Source organism: Sparus aurata, chromosome 21, assembly GCF_900880675.1.
Source record: "Sparus aurata chromosome 21, fSpaAur1.1, whole genome shotgun sequence".
In the NCBI taxonomy this organism is placed as follows: Eukaryota; Metazoa; Chordata; class Actinopteri; order Spariformes; family Sparidae; genus Sparus; species Sparus aurata.
The window spans coordinates 25,568,312-25,587,971 of record NC_044207.1 but is presented as its reverse complement, the minus strand read 5'-3'; the positions used below and the strand labels follow the sequence as shown (position 1 = coordinate 25,587,971).

The window sequence follows — 19,660 nt, the reverse complement described above, 5'->3', positions numbered from 1 at the left end:
AAATGCCAGTGTGTGTTTTATTGAAAGCAAGGCTGGGTGTGCGTATGAAAATAGGTTACAGTGGGTTTTTTAGGTGCTGTAGCTACAAGCAAATCTCATGTTGTCTCTGTACAAAGACCTTTTTAAATGTGAGAAAACAGAGTAGACCTACTCAAGATTTACTGCGTTTGGGCAACAACATAACAGGCGAAACAATTAATTTATTCATGGCCACATTAAGTTAAATTATCTGTCCTGCTGCGATCGCACAACTTCTTTCAGTGGTGACTGACTGTATATAAAAGTAAATAGGCTATAGCCTGATAAATGACCTCCTGAGGCGAGTCGGATCAACAGCTGAGCAGCGTTTCCCCTCAGCTGAACATCTGTAGGCGGAGACGCTCAGAGAGAAAGTAACCAGCAGCGGATCAGCGCGATCTCTCCCTCCGTACAAATGCTCCGTTCTGATCCAGCTCCACTGGACTTTCAAAGTAAAGGTGACGCCAGCTGTTAATGAGTTAAATAGTGAAACAGCGGCGCTTTTATAGCCGATTTTATGATTAAACTCTGAACAGAACCTGGTCGGGACCAGGTTATGAGCTAAGCATAAGTTACCATGGTGATCTAGCCGGGTTAAAAGAGAGCCACCTCTGTAATACAGGGAAGCCTGGCTTCTGTCTGTATGAAGTGTTTTTGTATTTCCAGCCCAGGAACATCATGTGCGCCGCCGACACTGTTGCTGCCGCCTTACGGTTTGTCGGTTGAGTCGAATGGCACATGACCAGAGAGGGCCAATCACAAGCGTCAGTTTTGGAAGGAGGATGTTGATATGAAAATAACTAAAAACAAACATGAATCCAGGGGGCGAAAAACTATTTGATAAATCCGAGCTTTTGCGGCGATTTTTCAAATGTAACTTAAGTTGTAATCATTGAAATTTCCAAAAGCAACTGTAATTTAATTACATATTTTCTCCCAGTAATGTAACGGATTACAATTACGTAAATTTTGTAATTAAATTACGTAACGTCGTTACATGTAATTCGTTACTCCCCAACACTGGGGGTAATAAAGACAATCCTTGTATCATTAAACGAACTAAACTCTCTGTAACGTCTCTCACTATTGTTTTTGAATGGCATGTGGCATGGCATAAATGGGAAAATAAATAAATACAGGAATTAATACAAAGGTAAATATATTAACACATTCTAATTCAATAATGCCAGCATATATTTTTAATATTTGTTGGTGCATTAAATGGCATATCTATACATTTTGGAAGTTTCGGTCCTCCATATATATGTGATGTTTACTTGTATTGTGTTGTTATATTGCCTCGTATATTTATTGACTGACTTTGGCCGACTCTGTTTTGGAAGACTCACAGTAAGGTCCCGCACTCAACATACCTTAAAAACGTACTTAGTCATCTATTAATTGAGTATTTCATTATCTAACAATCATAACCCGACACATCCCTCCACTTTACCTGCTTTGGTTCTTGACTGAGAATGTGTTGTTCCTCCCCAGGGGCTTGTGGGAGGTGAAGTCCTCCTCCTCTTCTGGTATGTGTCTGCCCTGGCCGTTTACATTGACGGGCATGAGGGAGAGGTGGCGCTTGATGCCGCCTCGAGATGCAAAGTGGACCTTGAACCCGAGGCCGTCGCTGCTGGCGGAGCGGGTCATGCCGCGGAGGGCGGGAGCTTCACAGGGCGGCACGGTCGGGTCTCCGTCCAGAGGGATCTCAAAGGAGATTCCCCGGCAGGAGGAGCTGAGGGAGGGGAAAGGGAATGTGTTGTTAGTTTAACGTGGAAGCAACAGACCACTTCACTTTTATAGAGTTTGGGCACCGACCGTTTTTCTTTGGGCCATGTCCCGACGCAGCCATCCACGTAGGACATGGAGGTAGATCTCTTCATTACACCTGTGGCAGACAGGACAGAGGAGTTTCTTACTGGTTAAACTACACTGTATAGTACATACACAGTACATGTGATGATAAGGAATAGGGCTGCGAACTCAAGAGGAGTGAATAAGAGTGACTGCATGGCTGTGAATCGGCCACTAGAGGGCCTTTAGTTTCAAAACAAAACACATCCACACATTCTTCCACTGCTCATTACTCACATCACCTCATCCTAGTACTGTGACTGCTAACAGGCTGTGATGTGTATTTATCTGGATCGTCACTCAGCTTTTAGAAAACTAATCTGTGCACATCCTCGGTTGATCACAGATACTCACCCTCGACTGGGAGGCTCTCTGGGCTGTCAGCTCTGTCTGCATAGCTCTGTTTGACCGGACTGGACACGGGAGCCATTTTCTTGCAAGTTGAAACAGGCTCGCATGCTGCAGAGAGAATAGTACAACAGATAAATCAACATTCGATTTAAACCTTTGAGTTAATTATCAGGGTTATGGGTTATCATCTGGTTAACAACAGCATGCTGATGTTAATGCGAAGTTCTACGGTACCGTTTGGGTTGAAGACTCTGGGCTGCACGAATGAAGGTTTAACCACCTCAAACCACCAGAAAAGCTCGGCCATAAACACCAGGTAGTTACTCTGCAAGGCCACAAACACACACACACACACACACACACTTGTGGTTAATGATGCAAACATATAAGCAGTTGTTTATTAATGATTTTATAGCACCACATTCGAGATGAGCCACGTTATCATACAGCATTTTTGACGGATCAGTGAGGTCACGGCCTGCCAGCTGTTGCTAGGTAACAGGCTCAGGTGTGAGTGTGTTTGTGAACATCAGCGCATGTTTCATTGTCTAAGTGGTGTGATGTCGAACCCATACGCCTCGCGAAGACTGTCCAAAAACACCATCTGGAGTTCAGCTTGCATATGTCGCGTGTTGGGCGCGGATGAACGCACAGAGCAGCGAGCGAGTGACCCCCACATCAGTGATAAATGCATGTTGTAAACAGAACGTCTCTGGAGGTTTAAACAGATGATTTCATTTGAGGGAAACCTTTTGGTCGACGCACACGGACCACTTTAATTAATTTCTAGCCGGGACAGAGAGACAAAAACAAAAAGAAAAAGGATGGGGTTTTCTTCTTCTTTTTCGAGAAATTGGATCTTCATTTGAGCCACTTAATGGCTTAAACATTCCTTTTTGTTTAACATATTAAATGAATGCACACACACACAAGCACACACACACACACACACACTAGTTAAGATTCAGTGGGCAGTCAATCTGTGGTGAACGGGCAGCGCGCCAGTCTCTTTAACTTCCCTTCATGACCATTTTTCTCCCTCCGCTCCCCTCCTTTGCCTTCTACTAAAACTCAAGCACTATACAGCCAATAAACACTCAATGTAAACAACACAGTGTCTGAGGAGGGACGACAGAAACACAGAGCAAGCACAGAGGAGTGCGAGAGCGTGAAACCCGTCTGCTGTGTTGTTTTTCGAAGGATGGAAAGTCCCGGTCAGCTCGGTCGGGCCGCGTCTTGAATCCGAATGTTCCTGCCCACGTCCCTGCATATATTTACCCACACGGAGAGCCCCGTGCCTCTCACGTCTGGATGGCACAGAGATGCTCCACAGTGAGGCTTTTCTTAATCGGAAACTAAACGTGTGCGAACAGTGGAGTATAAAAAGCCAGAGGGCCGAGTATCAGCAGTTGTCTCGTCTTTAAAGTTCACAGATTTTGTTGTTTGATTTTAAAAAAAGAGAAGGAGGGGGGGAGAAAACAAGAGAGGCAGGCAGAGACGGGTCAGGATTGTGAATCTCCTCCGAGCTGAATCTGTCCTCTGTTTGAGAGAGAGGCGAGGGAGGGGGGGAGGATATTTGGCCCGCAGTGTCTGGACTAGAAAGGCACCAACACACACACACACACACACACACACACACACACACACACACACACACATGGACACACTCACACACACACGCCATGTCATATTCATTAAATCTGGCAGCAAAGCAATACTCAATGTGGCAAAATGATCTTTATGCCCCTTTTAATACATCCACACACGCACAATAACAACCCCTGTGAGAGGCAAACCAAGCCTGCTCCCACACACACACACGCACACACACACACACACACACATTCACTATTAAACTTTTCCCTTGCATGACTCATTTTTGCCTTTTTGTCATTTCCAGCCCGACTCTCCTTACTCCCTCAGAACACTTTTTCTTTTCTCTCTCTTTTTCTTGAACTCAATCCACATTATAAAAAAACAAAAAAACCCCAAAACACTTCCCTCCACCGTCCTTCACGTACATTTTATTCTAAACGTCCCCCTACCTTTATGGACGCGTGGGCATAGAGCATGTCCTCCAGGCTGAAGTGGCAGCAGTGGTTGAGGTTGTTCCTGCAGAACTCCTGCACCAGCTGGAGGTTGTACAGACTGTCGGCCAAAGACATAGTCTCCTTGAGGCAGATATCTGCACAGCCAGGGGAGGGGTCAGACACACAAACACACACGCGCACACACACACACACACACACACACACACACACACAAGGGAAGGGGGTGACGGCAAAGGCCAAGCAGGAAGGGGAGAGAGAGATAAGATGTAGTTTATGTTTAAAAAAAGAGCAGATGAGAGGAAAATTACCAGACTTTCCCCACTGGGATTTCGTGGCACACAACAGTAGCTGATTTTAATCACACAAAATCCTCCGTGGCGCAAGTTTTCAACTCCTTCTGGATGAATCATCTGGATTCTTTTCCCATGACTTTATCATAACGACGGTCCGTGCATGTAACGCCTGACAACCGAACGCGATGACGTCCTGTGCTTTCCTGTACTTCCTTACTGTTTTTCAGAGTAAACCACGCTGCCAGTAAGCAGAGTTTAACTCCACATCTGGTCCACATGTGTATGAGCTGCCTGTGAACTACATTCAATCCCAGGAGTCTCAGAGCCCCGACAATCGGGGTTGTTTATCTTTGAAATAGCAGGCGGGCGACTCCTCTAACGGCTCTCTTGTCACACACAACTCCTGACCAATCACAACCTGGCCCGGAGCATTTTTAGAAAATGACGGCGCAGGAAACAAGTCCTTGTTTCTCTTTGTCTCAAGCTGAATCCTCTCTGCCTTACAGTGTGTTTCATGGGTTAATATCCTTTATTTATATCATTATCTTGATCTTTAAGATTAGGATTAAAGTTTAGCCCGTTGAAAACTATAACACACTTCCTTTAAAAGGCTACTACATAAGCATGACTTGTTTTCATTGACATTACTTACTTTTTTTTATATATTCATAAGACAATATGCCCTCGGAGTAAAAGGGCAAATTGATAATAAATATACTCTTTGTCTGAAGCCCCCTGCTCACTTGTGTGGTTGTAGTGAGAGCAGAGAGTGTCCTTTGTGTTGTCCAGCTGTGACTGAAAATCATTGTGGTTAGCTCATCTGAACTGAACTGACTTTATTCGGCGCCTGTTTACTTTTTTTTGGGAAACGTCACAATAAAAGAGGGCGTGGCTAGTGAGGTCGTGTGGGTGTGGTCACATCCCCAGAGGGGTTTTGGTCCCACCTTCCAGTCTGACGGCCTGCGAGCAGTAGAAGTGCACCAGTGTGGTCAGGGCACAGCCGTCCGTGTTGTCCTTCAGCAGGTTCTCCACCAGGGGGAGCGACGGGGCGTTCCTCTGCTGGGCGAGCTCCTTCCTGTAGCGAGCCTGAAACCATGGCAACGGCACAAAGACATCACCTACATGTGTCATCGGGGCGGACGCGTACGATCTGCTCTCTGATTGTTGCTGCAGACGCACACTTTTTCTTTTTTTTCTTTATTTTTTCATCCGCATGCACCCACGACTCAATCGCACCCACTCGCAGACAAAACAGGTGTTAATTTGAGGAGATTCAGGCGCAGGGTGGGCTTCAGGCTCAGCTCAGATAATGCAGATTAAAACCGATCATGCAGATAATCAGACATAACAGAGTCATCTTGAATTTAGATGGATGAAAAAAAAACAAAATCCCTTCAGCACTGTAACGCTCCGGTGAGTTGTTAGTGTTTTTTAGAAGGAGGAAGGGAACAAAATGCATGTAGCAAATGAATTGTTATCAGTGTTAGACACCTGGTGATGTTGGTGAGGGAGGTGGAGCGGACAATGCATGTGATTTAAAGTTTAATAATAATCTACACTAGCACATCCATCCCGCCTGAAGGCTTTTCTGTTTGTCACTCTGGGTCTATAAAAGCCACAACACGACTACCCATGTCTTCAGGGCACCAGTACTCCCAGTTGGCCCATAAACACACACGAGTGGTGTCACGTACGCATTTTACAAGCAATAAGATGGAAGCTTTGATCACAGTAACTCAGACAGCCTCTCAGTCTGTCCATTAAGATCTCTGAGGAACACGACGTTTCCTCGCTTCCATTTGGTTTGTATGAACATGTAACGTTGTCCTCTGACAGCTCATTTAAACCCATACAAAATAAGAAAAATAAAAGACACTCGCCAGTTGTTTTCAGCACACATCACAGACAACAGATGTGCCGGATGAAACGAGAAAATAAGCAGCTGACAACACCAGGGCAGTGTCATTATTTTATAATGTCTTACAAATTATAGATTGTGTAATTCTTGGTATTGATGCAATCACACTGCAGGATTGTACTTGCTCTTCCCGGAAGAGTTTCTGGTCCTCATACCACTTTTTTCCTTTAACCGCACTGTTCCAGTTCACACACCCAGTTTTTAAGCTTCCGGAGCATTTTGACTAAAAATAAATTGGTTCAGATTCCGAAAAGAACATCAGAATTTCCTTGCCCCAATGCCAAAGCATGACAACATCGGTGGGTGTGTCATATCTTACAGGAGAGGCCTTCGACATAATAGTCCTCTGTGTCTTTTTATTTTTCTTTAAGGGTAAGTCGAGCAATTTTACACATTAAAGTGTGTTAACAGGTCTTTAGGAGCGCTGAAAAAAGTTGAACAAAAGCCTTTTATGGCTCCAGAGAAAGCTGCATGTAATCGGATAAACTGAATCGATGTCACTAAGTGGCTGAGCTGCATTCTGGGTAATGTAGGCAACAGGTACTGAAACGCAGTTTCGTTTTGAATCGCACCTCTTTAAAACTGTTGTCCTCAAATGATCTTTTTGTATCAACGCATTCTTCTTCCTTTTGAAAGCCTGGCGCCTACATTACCCAGAATGCAACTTAGCCACAGACCCATGAACACACTTTCATGTGTTAAATTGGTGGAGCTACCCTTTAATAGTTGGTCCATGCTTGTTGTTATGACAAAACGAATATCTGTGACAACATAACAGAAGCTTGCAGGTGATCAATCCGATATGCCTTCTCGCTAGTATTGATTAATTTGGTGTACAACATTTCTACTGGAAAAACTGGTGGAAATCTGGGCTAATTTGGTAGAACAAGAGCCATCAGAGTGATGCAAGTTTAAAATAGTTTGACCTAACAGTCAGTCAGATTCACAGTAATGTGAGGACAAGGTCAATGCATGATGGGGCTCAGGGCCACATGCAGTGACAACAGACTGTGAGGGGGGGGGAGTGTGAACGGGCTGCAGCTTTGGGATCAAACACAGAGGAGGTAGATGGTGCTGGTTGATGAAGAGGAGTTCTTCAGAATGGATGGACTTACAGGTACTAATCTCCAGTACCATTTGCTAGGAGACTTGATGGTGGATGATGAGTGGACAACAACAGGAGAGAGTGGGAGAGGCGTTAGGTCGACAGCAGGTTAAAAGTTTTGCACTACAGCAGAGACCTCTTTACGTTTTTCTTTCATCTAGACATGTCAAAAATAGTCCAGAACACATGAGCTACGTCAGAGAAAAACAAAGTCTGCTACCAAAAGGTGCACTTTCTAAAACTCAGCTCAAAGTCTTTAGAGACGAAGGACATTTTACTAAAAACTATTGTCTTTAAACATCATGAGGGGGGCTTTTAAAATGGAGTCTCATCTAAATCACATGACAAACACAACCTGTCATCATCAGGGAGCTAACGTTGCGTAGGCTAGCTTAGCTACGCTCTCTGAGACCTTTGACTTTTGGTGAGGTTGATATAACTCAACATTATATACACTTTTTTCATGACACACACATCAACAGACCGTAACTAATCATAAAAAGGAACAATTTGCCCTGAGAGTCACAAATACTGACTCACAGGTAGCCGTGCTAGCAACTGGGCTAAAAGCTAACGTCAACATGCTACATTTAACTAGAAAGTATTTTACCTGCTGAGAATAACCCCCCAATATATTTTCTTCTTAAATTAATTAGACATTTATTTTATCTATGTTTTTCATGTTGGTGCTGGTATTTTATTTTACTTTTCTTCACTGTTACGGGTGTCATTTTTTGCTAGTTCCTTTGCTTGATCTATGAAGTTGCTGTACTGTCAAATTTTCCTTTCTGCTTGTTAATAAAAATAAATAGATCAAATTTAACATGCTAACATCGTCAACAACATTGCTATAACATGCTAATGTTTACCAAATACAGTAGGCTACAATGTTCATCATCTTAGCTTAGCTTGTTTAGATGCTATCATTAGGATTTATCCTCTGGGGAACATGAACATTAAATATCATATAGCACTCCAGTATCTGTTGAGCTACTAAAGCTGGAACCAAAGTATTTCACCATAAAGAGCCACAGAGCCGCTATAATGCCTACAAATATATTAATCATACAAAAATCCTTTCTTTTTCTCTCACGAGCTCACGAGGACGTCACTGCAAAATGTTCAACTCTAAGACTAAAACGTTCAAGTGAGCCACAGTTCAGACATGTTGACAAGTCTGTACAACAGTCAGACTTCTTCTCAACGAATTATGTGCTGTAAAAGAGAAACACAGTTTAAAACTATCTATCTTGCACAATTTATGGAAAATGTGGATCTGCACCAAGAGGTACTTAATCATCTCTTGGCTTCTGTCTGAACTCTCCACCACACTCTACTGAAATCTGTTGAAAGGTTTTGAGACATGTCGTAAACACGCGAACCAAAAATGGGACCTTAAAAACGTCCCCTCCTCGATGAAAGCTATCAGAGCTGGGCTGCGAACGTAAACAGATTTTTTCTTTAAAAGACGGCATTCACTCCCTATTCATTACAGGATTATCCGACATTGTTCTGATGTTCCACTCGGTCTTATGTGTGAGCATCTACACTGTGATGAGCATAAACACAGAATCCACACGCTCAGCACTGAGTCATGAGACCACGGTTAAAGATGTTCACACACCAATCCCAGAATAGACGAGACCTACTGAGAAGTGTCTTGTGCTCATCCATGAGTGTGTGTGTGTGTGTGTGTGTGTGTTCGCGCAGGCTTGTGTGGACGAGTATGTGTGAAATTATCTCCTCTGAGTGTGTCCTACGCAGTGAATAGACTTCTGTTGAAGAGGGAGCTGTGTGATGGAGCGTGGAGTAGGAGAGCAGCTGACTGACACCGACTGAACAGAGTATCCCTCACACGCTTTTTAAAAGACCCCGTCGCTCGCTGTAACTTGTTGCCTTCGACAAAGCCCGAGTGTGTCCGTGTGAATCAAGTCCGGGATAGGTTGCATATCCCGTGTGTATTATCGGCTTACAGAGCAATAGCAGCAAGGCGGTGATCACTCTCACTGTATATTGACACAAAAATCAGACAATGAGCGATGGGAAGATTTGCCAAGAAACTCCCACAGCTTCTTCTTAAGACATCCTGCAGCTCTTTCAAAACGCTGCATAGCCTGTAAACATTTCACAACCTGTTGTATGTAAACTGTGACAACGTGGTGTGATCGTCTGTCCACCACTTTGGTCCTGAGTGAAATATTTTATAAACTACAGGATGGTTACCATTAAAAATCATATATATTCATGGTACTGAGAGGATGAATCCTTCTTACTTTACTTTCCTCTAAGCCCCTCACTTTTCCTCTGTAGCAGAAAGATGCGATTATTTTTGAAACTGGTGCAACGTGACTGAAGGTAGAAATCCTACAACAACCACAATGCACTGCGCAGCATCGTGACAATGAACATTCCTGCTGATGGGTGACATATTGTTAGCTATAGTAACTTTGGTGATTGTCTGAGCACTATTACCACCTCAAGTGTACTGTGTATTTAGTGCAAACACAAGAGATGGTAACATGTTAGATTAAGATGGTAAACATTAATGCTAAACGACGCCATGCTAACACTGTCACTGAAATCACCCCTCAAGTCGATAAACAAACAACTTGGACAAATTTTGGTACACAACTTGACGTCTTTTACATTAAAAATGGAGCAACATGGCGGACGAAATGTTTGGTTGAGGGTTTTGAAACATTTCATAAAATCATGTATTACACATACGTTTTTTGCAGACATGTAGTTTATGATATGCTGTTCACTGCTCACACAGAGAGTCCTACATTAGTTTAAAAAGTCGGGTAAAGCAATATCTTGGTCGTTTTATGGAAAGTACTTGTTAAGTCTGGAAATCTGGGTCAAAATGACTTTGTAATACATCACACCTTATGTTGTTAACACGTTAGGCTCTGACTTTAAAGCTCCTGAACACACCAAAGTCAAAACAATGACTTTCCAACACGAAAACAGGGACCATCCAAAGAGGATGTGAAGTCAAGAAGCACGGATATCTGTTTATCTTGTTGACTCAGCAAAGGTTAACACCTTTAGGTCAGCTCAAGTTATCTTTAAAACCACGCCGGTTTGCTCCACAGCAGTAATGAGTATCTGATGTTTACACATTTACCCATTCAGAGGGGTCAGTCACTGGTTGTCTGTATCGAACTGCAGGAAGTTTATCCACCGATTCCCATTAAACGCAGTCGAACAGAGCGAGATAATATTTATTTTTCCATCTTTCGTCACCATCACAGAGAACAGCGACCTGAGGCGAAGGTCGTGACCTGACAAGTCACTGTGCTGGAGCTTCATGGTTAGGCGAGTTGAAGAGGACAGTGGCTGACTGCTGTGTGTTTGTCCCGGCGGACCGACTGGTTGTGTCACACGGCCGTTACATAACTTTGAGTCCTGCAGGATGACAACACTGTCTCTGTCACAGTCTCTCTTTGGCTACAGCTGACAGAGTTCCTGAGTGTCTCTGTCCATGTCGTCCGCTCCCCTCGCTCTGATTATCCCTCCTCGCTTTTTCTTCCCTCTCTGTCTGTCACCGTTTCTCCTCTCTTCCACCGCCTCGCACATTTCTTTGTCTCCTCGAACAGCACTGTCGCGACTCTTGCCAACACTTCTCTGCAGCTGGTCAGAGACTGAGCTCATCTGTTCCTCTGATTTACAGAGCGCTGTGCACTGAGCCGTAAGTGTGTGTGTGTGTGTGTGTGTGTGTGTGCACACATCATGTGGGTCTTCATGTGCCCTGTGTGGATGCAGACATGTGCTAATGTGCTAATGCCCACGAGTAGCGAAGATTGAGATCTAATCTAATATTAGCAGATAAGACAAAAATATGAGAGGCAGAGAATGCAATTCAAAACAATTTTCCAAATTAGATCAAGGCATTAAAGCAAAGAGGCCCTTGTCTTAAAGGAATAGTTCAACATTTTGGAAGAAATGGCTGGACCCACCAGGTTAGCTTAGCTTAGCTTACTTTAGCCAGAGGACAAAAACAACAACCTGGCTCTCTCCAAAAGCTCAAAAATAAGCGAAACAATACCTTAAAGCTCACTGTATCTATTTTAGTTTGATTCATACACAACCGGAAATGTAAAAAAACAAGGTTTAAGGTTTACAGAGCGAGTTACATGGTGTAACTATTTGCTGACATCCGTCTAGCACTTCTGTGTACTTCTGTACATCTCCTCTGGTCCAGTCCGTGCGCCTGCTGTTGTTCAACAAGATATATCTGTGTAACCCCCTTAAAGTCACACGATGTTGTTAAAGTCAGGGGCGGATCTGGGGGGGGCCAACAGGGGCCAGTGCCCCCGTAACTCTGAGTCTGGACCCCCCTGTGGCCCCCCTGACAGGGAGTCTGCATTAATAACACAATGACAGATTTCTTGCAATGATTTTGTTCTGAAGGGAAAGGCAGAAATAAAGTGTCTCAGCAGTTTACTACCCAATCAAAATTGCTGAAATTGTAAACACTGCTTTGTCTGAATGAGGGATTTATCCTTTTTCCCGGGTTGTATGAGCCCCCTAACAAAAAAGCCGGCCCCAACCTGGCCCCCCTATTAAAACTGGTCTAGAACCACCACTGGTTAAAGTGCTCAAATTATGAGAGGTACAATCTGTTACTTAATGAACTTTGGAGGTGCTGCTAGGTTTATTTTAAAACTTTGTGCAGCACTAGGCCACTCCCACTCTTTATGCTAAGCTAACATAAACGTTCACCTGTCTGTAGCTCTGTACTTATAACACAGATATGAACACATTTTATATTGCAACACCCCCAATGTCGTCTAATGGCCAGTAGGGAGTGAATAAGCAGTGAAAGTAGTGAAATAATAGTGATGTCAAGGGAGTTGTATAGTTTGAATATGTGTTGGCGAACAACAGCTCAGCACTGTGTCTTTCCACAGAGCTCTCTCTAAAACCACAACCTCAGTTGGTGTGCGGATTAAAGAAAGGAGATATTAAGTGTTAATCAGTGAGCTTTGGAGAGGCAGTCAGTCTTGACAGTGTATGACAGTCTTGTGCTTAAAAACATCGCTCTGTACTTAAAACACAGACGAAATGTTGGAATATTCCTTTAACCACCCTGTCATTTACATACCTAAGGAATGAGAGTTTGTGTTACTGTGTTTTCTTACTTTTTGGGTTGTGGCGTTTGATTCCTGGTAGGAAGCCTCTCTCAGCTTTTGCTCCTCGACAAGGATGTCCCTCAGGTGTTCATTCACCTGAGGAGAGAGAGGGAGAGAGAGAGAGAGAGAGCGAGAGAGAGAGAGAGAGACAGGAAGACAGACAGACAGAGATCAAGGTCAAATTTCAGACGAGCACTCTGAATGGTTCGTCTGTGTTGGAGAGAGGAGAGACTCGAAAACACGGGAACAAGAGCCTCCACACATCAAAGAAGGACTCCTCATCACCACTTCTGCCCATTAGCCGATGCTAAATGTTATTGTAACATGATACGCAGCACTCAGCTGACTTCCGACTCAAGCACAATGTATAAAAAAGAGCATCAAAGATTACTATAAAGATAGTATTCCTCCTTTAAAAAGAGCCCCTCTTTAGTAATTACTGCTGTTGTGACTTCAAAGGTTCTGAACAAACAGTTACGCAACATTTTGGCCCGAGGACGCACGAGGTCGCCTCGGACAATCCCGGCCGCGCGTGCTATGAATCAGAGCTCCACACGGACACATGTGTATTTGTGTCTGTAAATGAATCCTACATGTGTATCTTCCCGCCTTTGGGCTGGAAAATAGAGCAGCAGAGCACATGAGATTCTTCGGATAGTAATGGCAGCCATCTCTGCTGACTTGAATGATTGTTTCATGCCATGCTGAGGCCGGTGTCACGATTTAAAAGCAAGAAAAAAAATAGGTCAGTATCATATTTTGACAAAATAACAAAATTCCTTCATATCTCCTGCAAAGTCAGCAAAAGCTTTAGGTGACTAAATAATCTGTAGGATAATTATTAAAGTTGCAATCACAGGCTTAACTTCTGCCCTCTCAAAGCTTAAAGGCACATGAGGTCGGACTTTACCCTCCAAATCAGGCTTTAGCTGACCGGAGGAGGTTAGGTTGAGTATTTTGGTAATCTCCCTGACGTGATTACATGTGCTTGTTGCCAGCTTGCCCTCTAAACATGTTGGAGGAATTGACGATGACACGCTTTCCAGCCGGCCCTCTCGTGGCTTCTACATCCGGACTCAAACAAAGAACGGCGTGTCCTTTGTAGTAAAAGGCTCAAGGATGTGTACGGTTGTTATCCTCTGAGATGAGAGAGCGCATGTCTTTGTGGTTTTCTGTGTGCTAAAGAACGCGCTCCTGTGTGTACCTTGTTGATCCAGGTGATGATTGCGTCCTCGGTGTCATATGGCAGCTCCTGGATGTGTCCGTCACCGTGGGAGGGCTCAGCGGTGGAGTACCTGTTGATGCAGGACATCACCCGCTCCACGCTCACCATCTCCACCGTGTACGCCATCATCAGGGTGTCAATGAGCGCCAGGTGGGAACTCTGTAGAGAAAAAATACAGCAGATTTGTAACAATCGCCTTTTACTTCATCAGAAGCATCAAACTGACAATTAAAGGCCTAACTTTTTTTCTTCATCTCAGTGCTTGTTTGTGTTTCTGCACATCGCTCTGACTGTGGGTCTACACACAATGGGTATTTTTTGAAATGCAAAGCTGCTGAAATCTTGTGAAACACATGTCTGAATGATCTGAAAGCGTTCTTCGCAGCATCTGCAAGACTAGAAATTATGATTCGACAAAAATAAATTCGTTAAATGTCACACCTCGTCTCGGTGTGACATTCGGGGTCCCCTGCGCATGAAACGTGACGCTGCAGCGTCACACATTTCGTGCGGAGGCTCTAAAAGTAAACACTGAACAACTGGTGCTCAACATCAGCACCACATGTTCTCCAGGAAGTCACTCCCCGTGAAAACAACCACCAGCTGCACTGCTGGAGAGGGTGAACATTTTCACCCCGAAGCACAAGAGTTTGGAATTTTTGCCATACCGTGATACTTTCGGGGGCATCTTATATGCTTTTTTAGTGACATTGCTGAGAGAGATGACAGGAAATGAGGGGAGAGAGGAACAACATGCAGCAAAGACATCCAGCCGTCCTCAACGCTTTAATGTGGCAGTTCATTGTAAAACGAGGAAATGTAGATGAGCCAGACATTTTCAGCAGCCTTTTGAGAACCTTTTTTAAAAGGAGACATATTGTGCTCATTTTCAGGCTTGTCATTTTATTTTGGTTTACTGCTAGAACATGTTTAAATGCTTTAGTGCTAAAAAACACATCAGTTTCATACTATCCAGTGTTGCTGCTCTGTATCCCCCATCTGCTGAAACGCTTTGTTTTAGCTCCTGTCTCTTTAAGGCCGCTCCCCCCCAACACCCAGTCTGCTCTGATTGGTCAGCTCACACAAGCCTGAGCACCCCTCACCGTGTCTCTGGTCGGCTCCGTCGTGCTTTCAGCTTCCAGTTAGCTTCACTTCGACCATTAATGTAGGCATAAATTATTAGTGTGTGACACGTTAACATAGTGTCAATATCTGCTGATATTTTGATTTACGCTTACATGTTAAGATATACAGGATTTCACCACCATCGCAGTTACACAGTCTTCTTCTCACAACCTTCTTTTTTGCAGTGACGGAGACATTTGTTTACACCCTCTGTGTGTTGATTTGTGCTCAGCTTGAGCTCCAAAAAACGACGAATTGTTTGTTACGTAAGCAAGGATCTTGCACACGCACTCTTTTGTTAGATCAATGTGTAGTACGTAGCATCGCACTTAAAACCCGGACAGAGTTTTGTAAACACCTGAGGATCAACATTTCTGATCGCGATCTGTCCGACCTCTCTCGCCTCGTGACATCTGAAACCACTTTGCGCTCTTTAAAGTCTGCACACGTAGACCTGCTTTTACTCATGGCCTTATTTTGAGTCATTCACTTGATTCAAGTGGTTTCACCAGCCCTCAACACCTACACAAAGGTTGACATTCTCCTGGCCTTTCTAATCCCATTCCGAGCCGGTCAGACCAACAGACCTCCCCTTCCCCTTCCTGTCGCACCACTGGTCCGCTCAAAAAACATCTACGCTCCTTGTGTATGTGCATGCGTGTGCCCGTTGCTTACCTAAGCATCTATGTGAGTCCAGCCTAACTGAACAAACACCTAAAGTCAGGTGCGCCGCGATCCAAACCAACAGACTCAAAACAAGCACAGGCGTCTATTCATAACCACAGAGCCTCGTGTAACAGCCAGCGTGAGCAAGTGTTTCCCCCGAGAAACCGGCAACTGATCCAGATCCAGTGCTACGACTGGTCTGGTACCTCACGCTCCAGTCTAAACAGACAGAAGAAATAAGCCTCATGGAAAAAAAGACTGTACTCAAGTGTGACCTCATGTCAGACTATGTCATTAAAGGAGCAGTGTGAAGTTTTGGAAAGAAATTCAAACTCAGAAAGGTCATATTTATAATATCAATAAGGAAATAACATGAACTCTGAATACATATTTGATACATTTACACAATTGGGTAAACAAGATGTCCTCAGAAGAAAGATGAAGGTCTCAAGAACACGGTTTGAAGCTAGAAAGGTGGCAGGGTCCGCCACACATAAACAAAGAAAAACAGTACGAACTATTCAGTCGTGGAAATCAATGAATGAAGATTTTTGTCTTCTGATGATTATTTCCTCCGCAAAACAACATGGTGTATATATATTGTATTTATTTATTCTCAAAATTGTTGTTGATTCATTTCTTTTGTGTCGATTCATGAATAAGTGATTTAACAACAAATTGTAACTAGGACGGTACTCAGTAGAGCACATACCTCCACCAATGCTCAAGAGTCCTCTTTAATTCTATCGAGCCTAATCACTCCTGGTATCTTCCTGAATCCTCATTATCTCAGCTGCAGATTGGTGGTAGTCACAGGTTTATATCCCGATTTGTTATCGTATAGCGCCTTCTCATCAAAATCTGTGCGGTATTCACTGAAAAGTGGATGAAAATATCAAAAACACCTCTGAATGAAAGTGAGAGAAATCCTAAACAGCGAAAAAGTGAACAGGGTCTATTCTGGGCTGTGACCCGTCCGCCAACCAGGTTTCATGGAAATCCGTTCAGTTGTTTTTGTGTAATCCTGCTGACAAACCAACAACAGACACGGCTGAAAACATAACCTCCAGGGCGGAGATAGAAATCTTACTGAGAGCGGAACAGTTGTTTGTAGACACTGATGCACAGTTGACCTACATAAAGATGTTATAGTTGGTGGACATACAGTACGTTGTACTGAATGCTACAGCTGTGCGGCCTTACACGAGTAAACAGGATGGTTTTGGTTGGCGCCTGAACAAAGAGCTGCCGAACTAAATGAGCTGATATTGAAAAGTCTGCAAAACATTCTGCAGACGCTGTTTTGAATTCCTGCATCTTCAGGATATTGCAGAATGTTTGACATTGTGCGCATTCTCCTCCAGAGGTAAAGCAGTCAGACTGTCAGACTGTCTGACAGCTGGACTGACTGACGGAGAGACAGACAGGCAGAGAGAGACAGAGAGGCAGAGAGAGAGACAGAGAGAGAGACAGAGAGAGAGAGAGAGACACGCCGAGCAGCCATGACTGGAACTGAAGCTCCAGAAAACATGATCTTCATGAAAACCCGCTGAGCTCTTCCCTGTGATTGAAGCTTTCCTGAACTCATTTACATAAAACCCCTAAATCTTTAATGTAGCTAAGAAGCTTGTGTAAGTGTGTGTGCATGCATTGGAGTGTGTGTGTGTGTGTGTGTGTGTGTGTGTGTGTGTGTAAGTGCAAAGTCACTTGAATTTAAATGGTAATGAGACATCACTTGGGTTAATTTATGTTTCATTATGACTTTTGTAAATCGATATTGGCGTTAAAACATAGCATAAAAACAACACATTATACAGATCACAGTTTAGCACACCTATAGTGTAGAGTGGACTATAAACATCTGTCCATCCCTGAACAGAACTGCATGTTTTGTACGTTTTATGTACAGGGACAGACTTTATGAAAACAGGAAGCATGCTGGCGGCAGGGTAGCTTTTAGCGAAAAGGAGGAGGGCCCTTAAAATAAATACTGAATAACTGTTACGGGGTGAAACTTGTCGTGAAATCAAAATGATTGTTTTTACATTTTTGTCCGTGCACAGATCGTTATTGCACTTCATGTTCTTCACTTATTATTTACCTCCACCGAGGAGGTTATGCTCTCGCCCCTCTCTGTTCTTCAACACGATAAAAATGTCTGAACGGATTTCTACAAAATGAGATGGAGAAAAGGTCTCAACACAGAATACACACCGTTAACTTTTGATGCAGATCCATATTCTCCCCACTTCATCTAACATTGCAAGAACAGGGCTTTCTTCTACATTGGTGTTAGTTTCTCAGGCAACATGATGTTTCAGAACCTCTTGAGACCACAGTGAGTTTCCTTTCCGCTCTGTGGTGACATTAATCTGTTATTTTTATGATTATTATTAATTGTCATAAGATTATTATTACTCAGTTGTCTTGAGAGATGTCATAGGACTGAAACAATGACACCTACATGTGCGCGTGCTGATTCATATGCCACTGATTTCTCTGCGATGTCTCTCACAGGTCAGGCAGTGTATTCAGATCTAACATGCACATGCGTGTGTACAACGTGTGTGTGTACATGGGTGTGTGTGTGTACAGCGTGCGTGTGTGTGTGTGTGTACATGGGTGTGTACAGAGGAGACAGAGAAGAAGACAGACAGACAGGCAGACAGACAGTTTGTGGAGCTGCTGCTTACATATCTACAGACTGTTCTGGTATCTACTACTGTTGACACTACAGCATGGATTTAAAAGCCATGTGCTGCCTATTATCCCTCCACAAAGACCTGTAGGGTGTGTGTGTGTGTGTGTGTGTGTGTGTGTGTGTGTGCAGAAGCAAGTCTAACCCACTGACGGTGGCAGACACGCCTTATAAGGCTGTGGAAATGGTGGCACACACACTGGTCATAAAGGGCTGTAAAGAGCTGCAGTGCACTCATGCACACTATCTAACAGGAGCATCAGTATTCAGCGTCACTGCTGTTGTATGGCTGCATGAGTGTGTGTGTACGTGTGTGTGCGTCCGAGTGTGTGTGCCCTTGATCAAAGGCGTCTATAGGAAAGCACTCTACAGCTGAGCAAACAGATAATCAAAGTAACCCCTTTACGCACAAACAAAAGCGAGTGTCCGTTCGACACGGACTCACACACTCGGAGGAGGCCGACGTCAAGAGTGTTTTTTATGGCACAACTTTACACCCCCACGTCTGGGTGCTGTTCAAGACGTCAGTGTGCGCTGACAGCCAGGGCGCAATTATCCAACTCTTGTTATCTGTCTCACACACACGCGTCCATAAATTCCTGCAAATCTTTTTTGTCAGAAAGCTTTTAGACGGAGGGACACGCCTCTCTGCAGGAAAATTCAATTACCGCTCCGTCTCTCTCTCTCTGTCTCCCTCGCTCCTCCGTCACTCCCTCGCCTTAGTGTTTTAACATTTAGAGCGTGTGTGTGTGTGACCGAAAAAAGTACAACTAAGAAAGGCACACGCAGCTCTTTGCGCACACTGCTGGAGGTCTGATGGCTCTTTTGGGGGGGGGGGTGTGTTCGTGTGTGTTCGTGTGTGTGTGTGTGTGATCTGAGAGGAGGGGGCTCTCATTCGTGCACCAGACGTGCTCCGGCTCACAGCGAGACCCCACCCTCCTCTTCCACTCTGCTGCAGTAGTGCACATCACGTCTTCCTCCTTCCTCCGCTCAGCTCTGCTCCTCTCCTCGACCCTCCCTGCTCCTCATGTGCTCCCCTCTTCCCTGCGCCTCCCATCATTTCTCCCCCTCTTTCCAGATGGCCATGTTAACAGTAGGGCCTTTTCCACTCCGTTCTCTGGCACACACATGTCGTCCCGCCCGCCAAAAAGGCAATACCTTCCTCTCCTCTCCTCTCCTCTCCTCTCTAGCTTTCCCTTCCCCTTGCCTTTCCAAAGC

General features: G+C 44.2%; 1 protein-coding gene across 3 annotated transcripts in view; it reads right to left on the bottom strand.

The window, feature by feature from the left end:
* Nucleotides 1-19,660, bottom strand: part of camsap2b (calmodulin regulated spectrin-associated protein family, member 2b) — a 41,210-nt gene that overhangs the window by 10,283 nt on the left and 11,267 nt on the right. For 2 of the 3 annotated variants that reach the window (XM_030402218.1, XM_030402217.1), the window contains exons 3-10: nucleotides 13,933-14,112; nucleotides 12,738-12,824; nucleotides 5,512-5,653; nucleotides 4,269-4,408; nucleotides 2,458-2,548; nucleotides 2,227-2,331; nucleotides 1,837-1,906; nucleotides 1,472-1,753 (exon numbers count right to left, since the gene is read on the bottom strand). In XM_030402218.1, the coding sequence (XP_030258078.1) occupies nucleotides 1,472-1,753; nucleotides 1,837-1,906; nucleotides 2,227-2,331; nucleotides 2,458-2,548; nucleotides 4,269-4,408; nucleotides 5,512-5,653; nucleotides 12,738-12,824; nucleotides 13,933-14,112 (1,097 nt within the window). Of the gene's footprint in view, nucleotides 1-1,471; nucleotides 1,754-1,836; nucleotides 1,907-2,226; nucleotides 2,332-2,457; nucleotides 2,549-4,268; nucleotides 4,409-5,511; nucleotides 5,654-7,600; nucleotides 7,638-12,737; nucleotides 12,825-13,932; nucleotides 14,113-19,660 lie in introns of those variants that run through there. The other variant, XM_030402219.1, reaches the window with a different exon arrangement.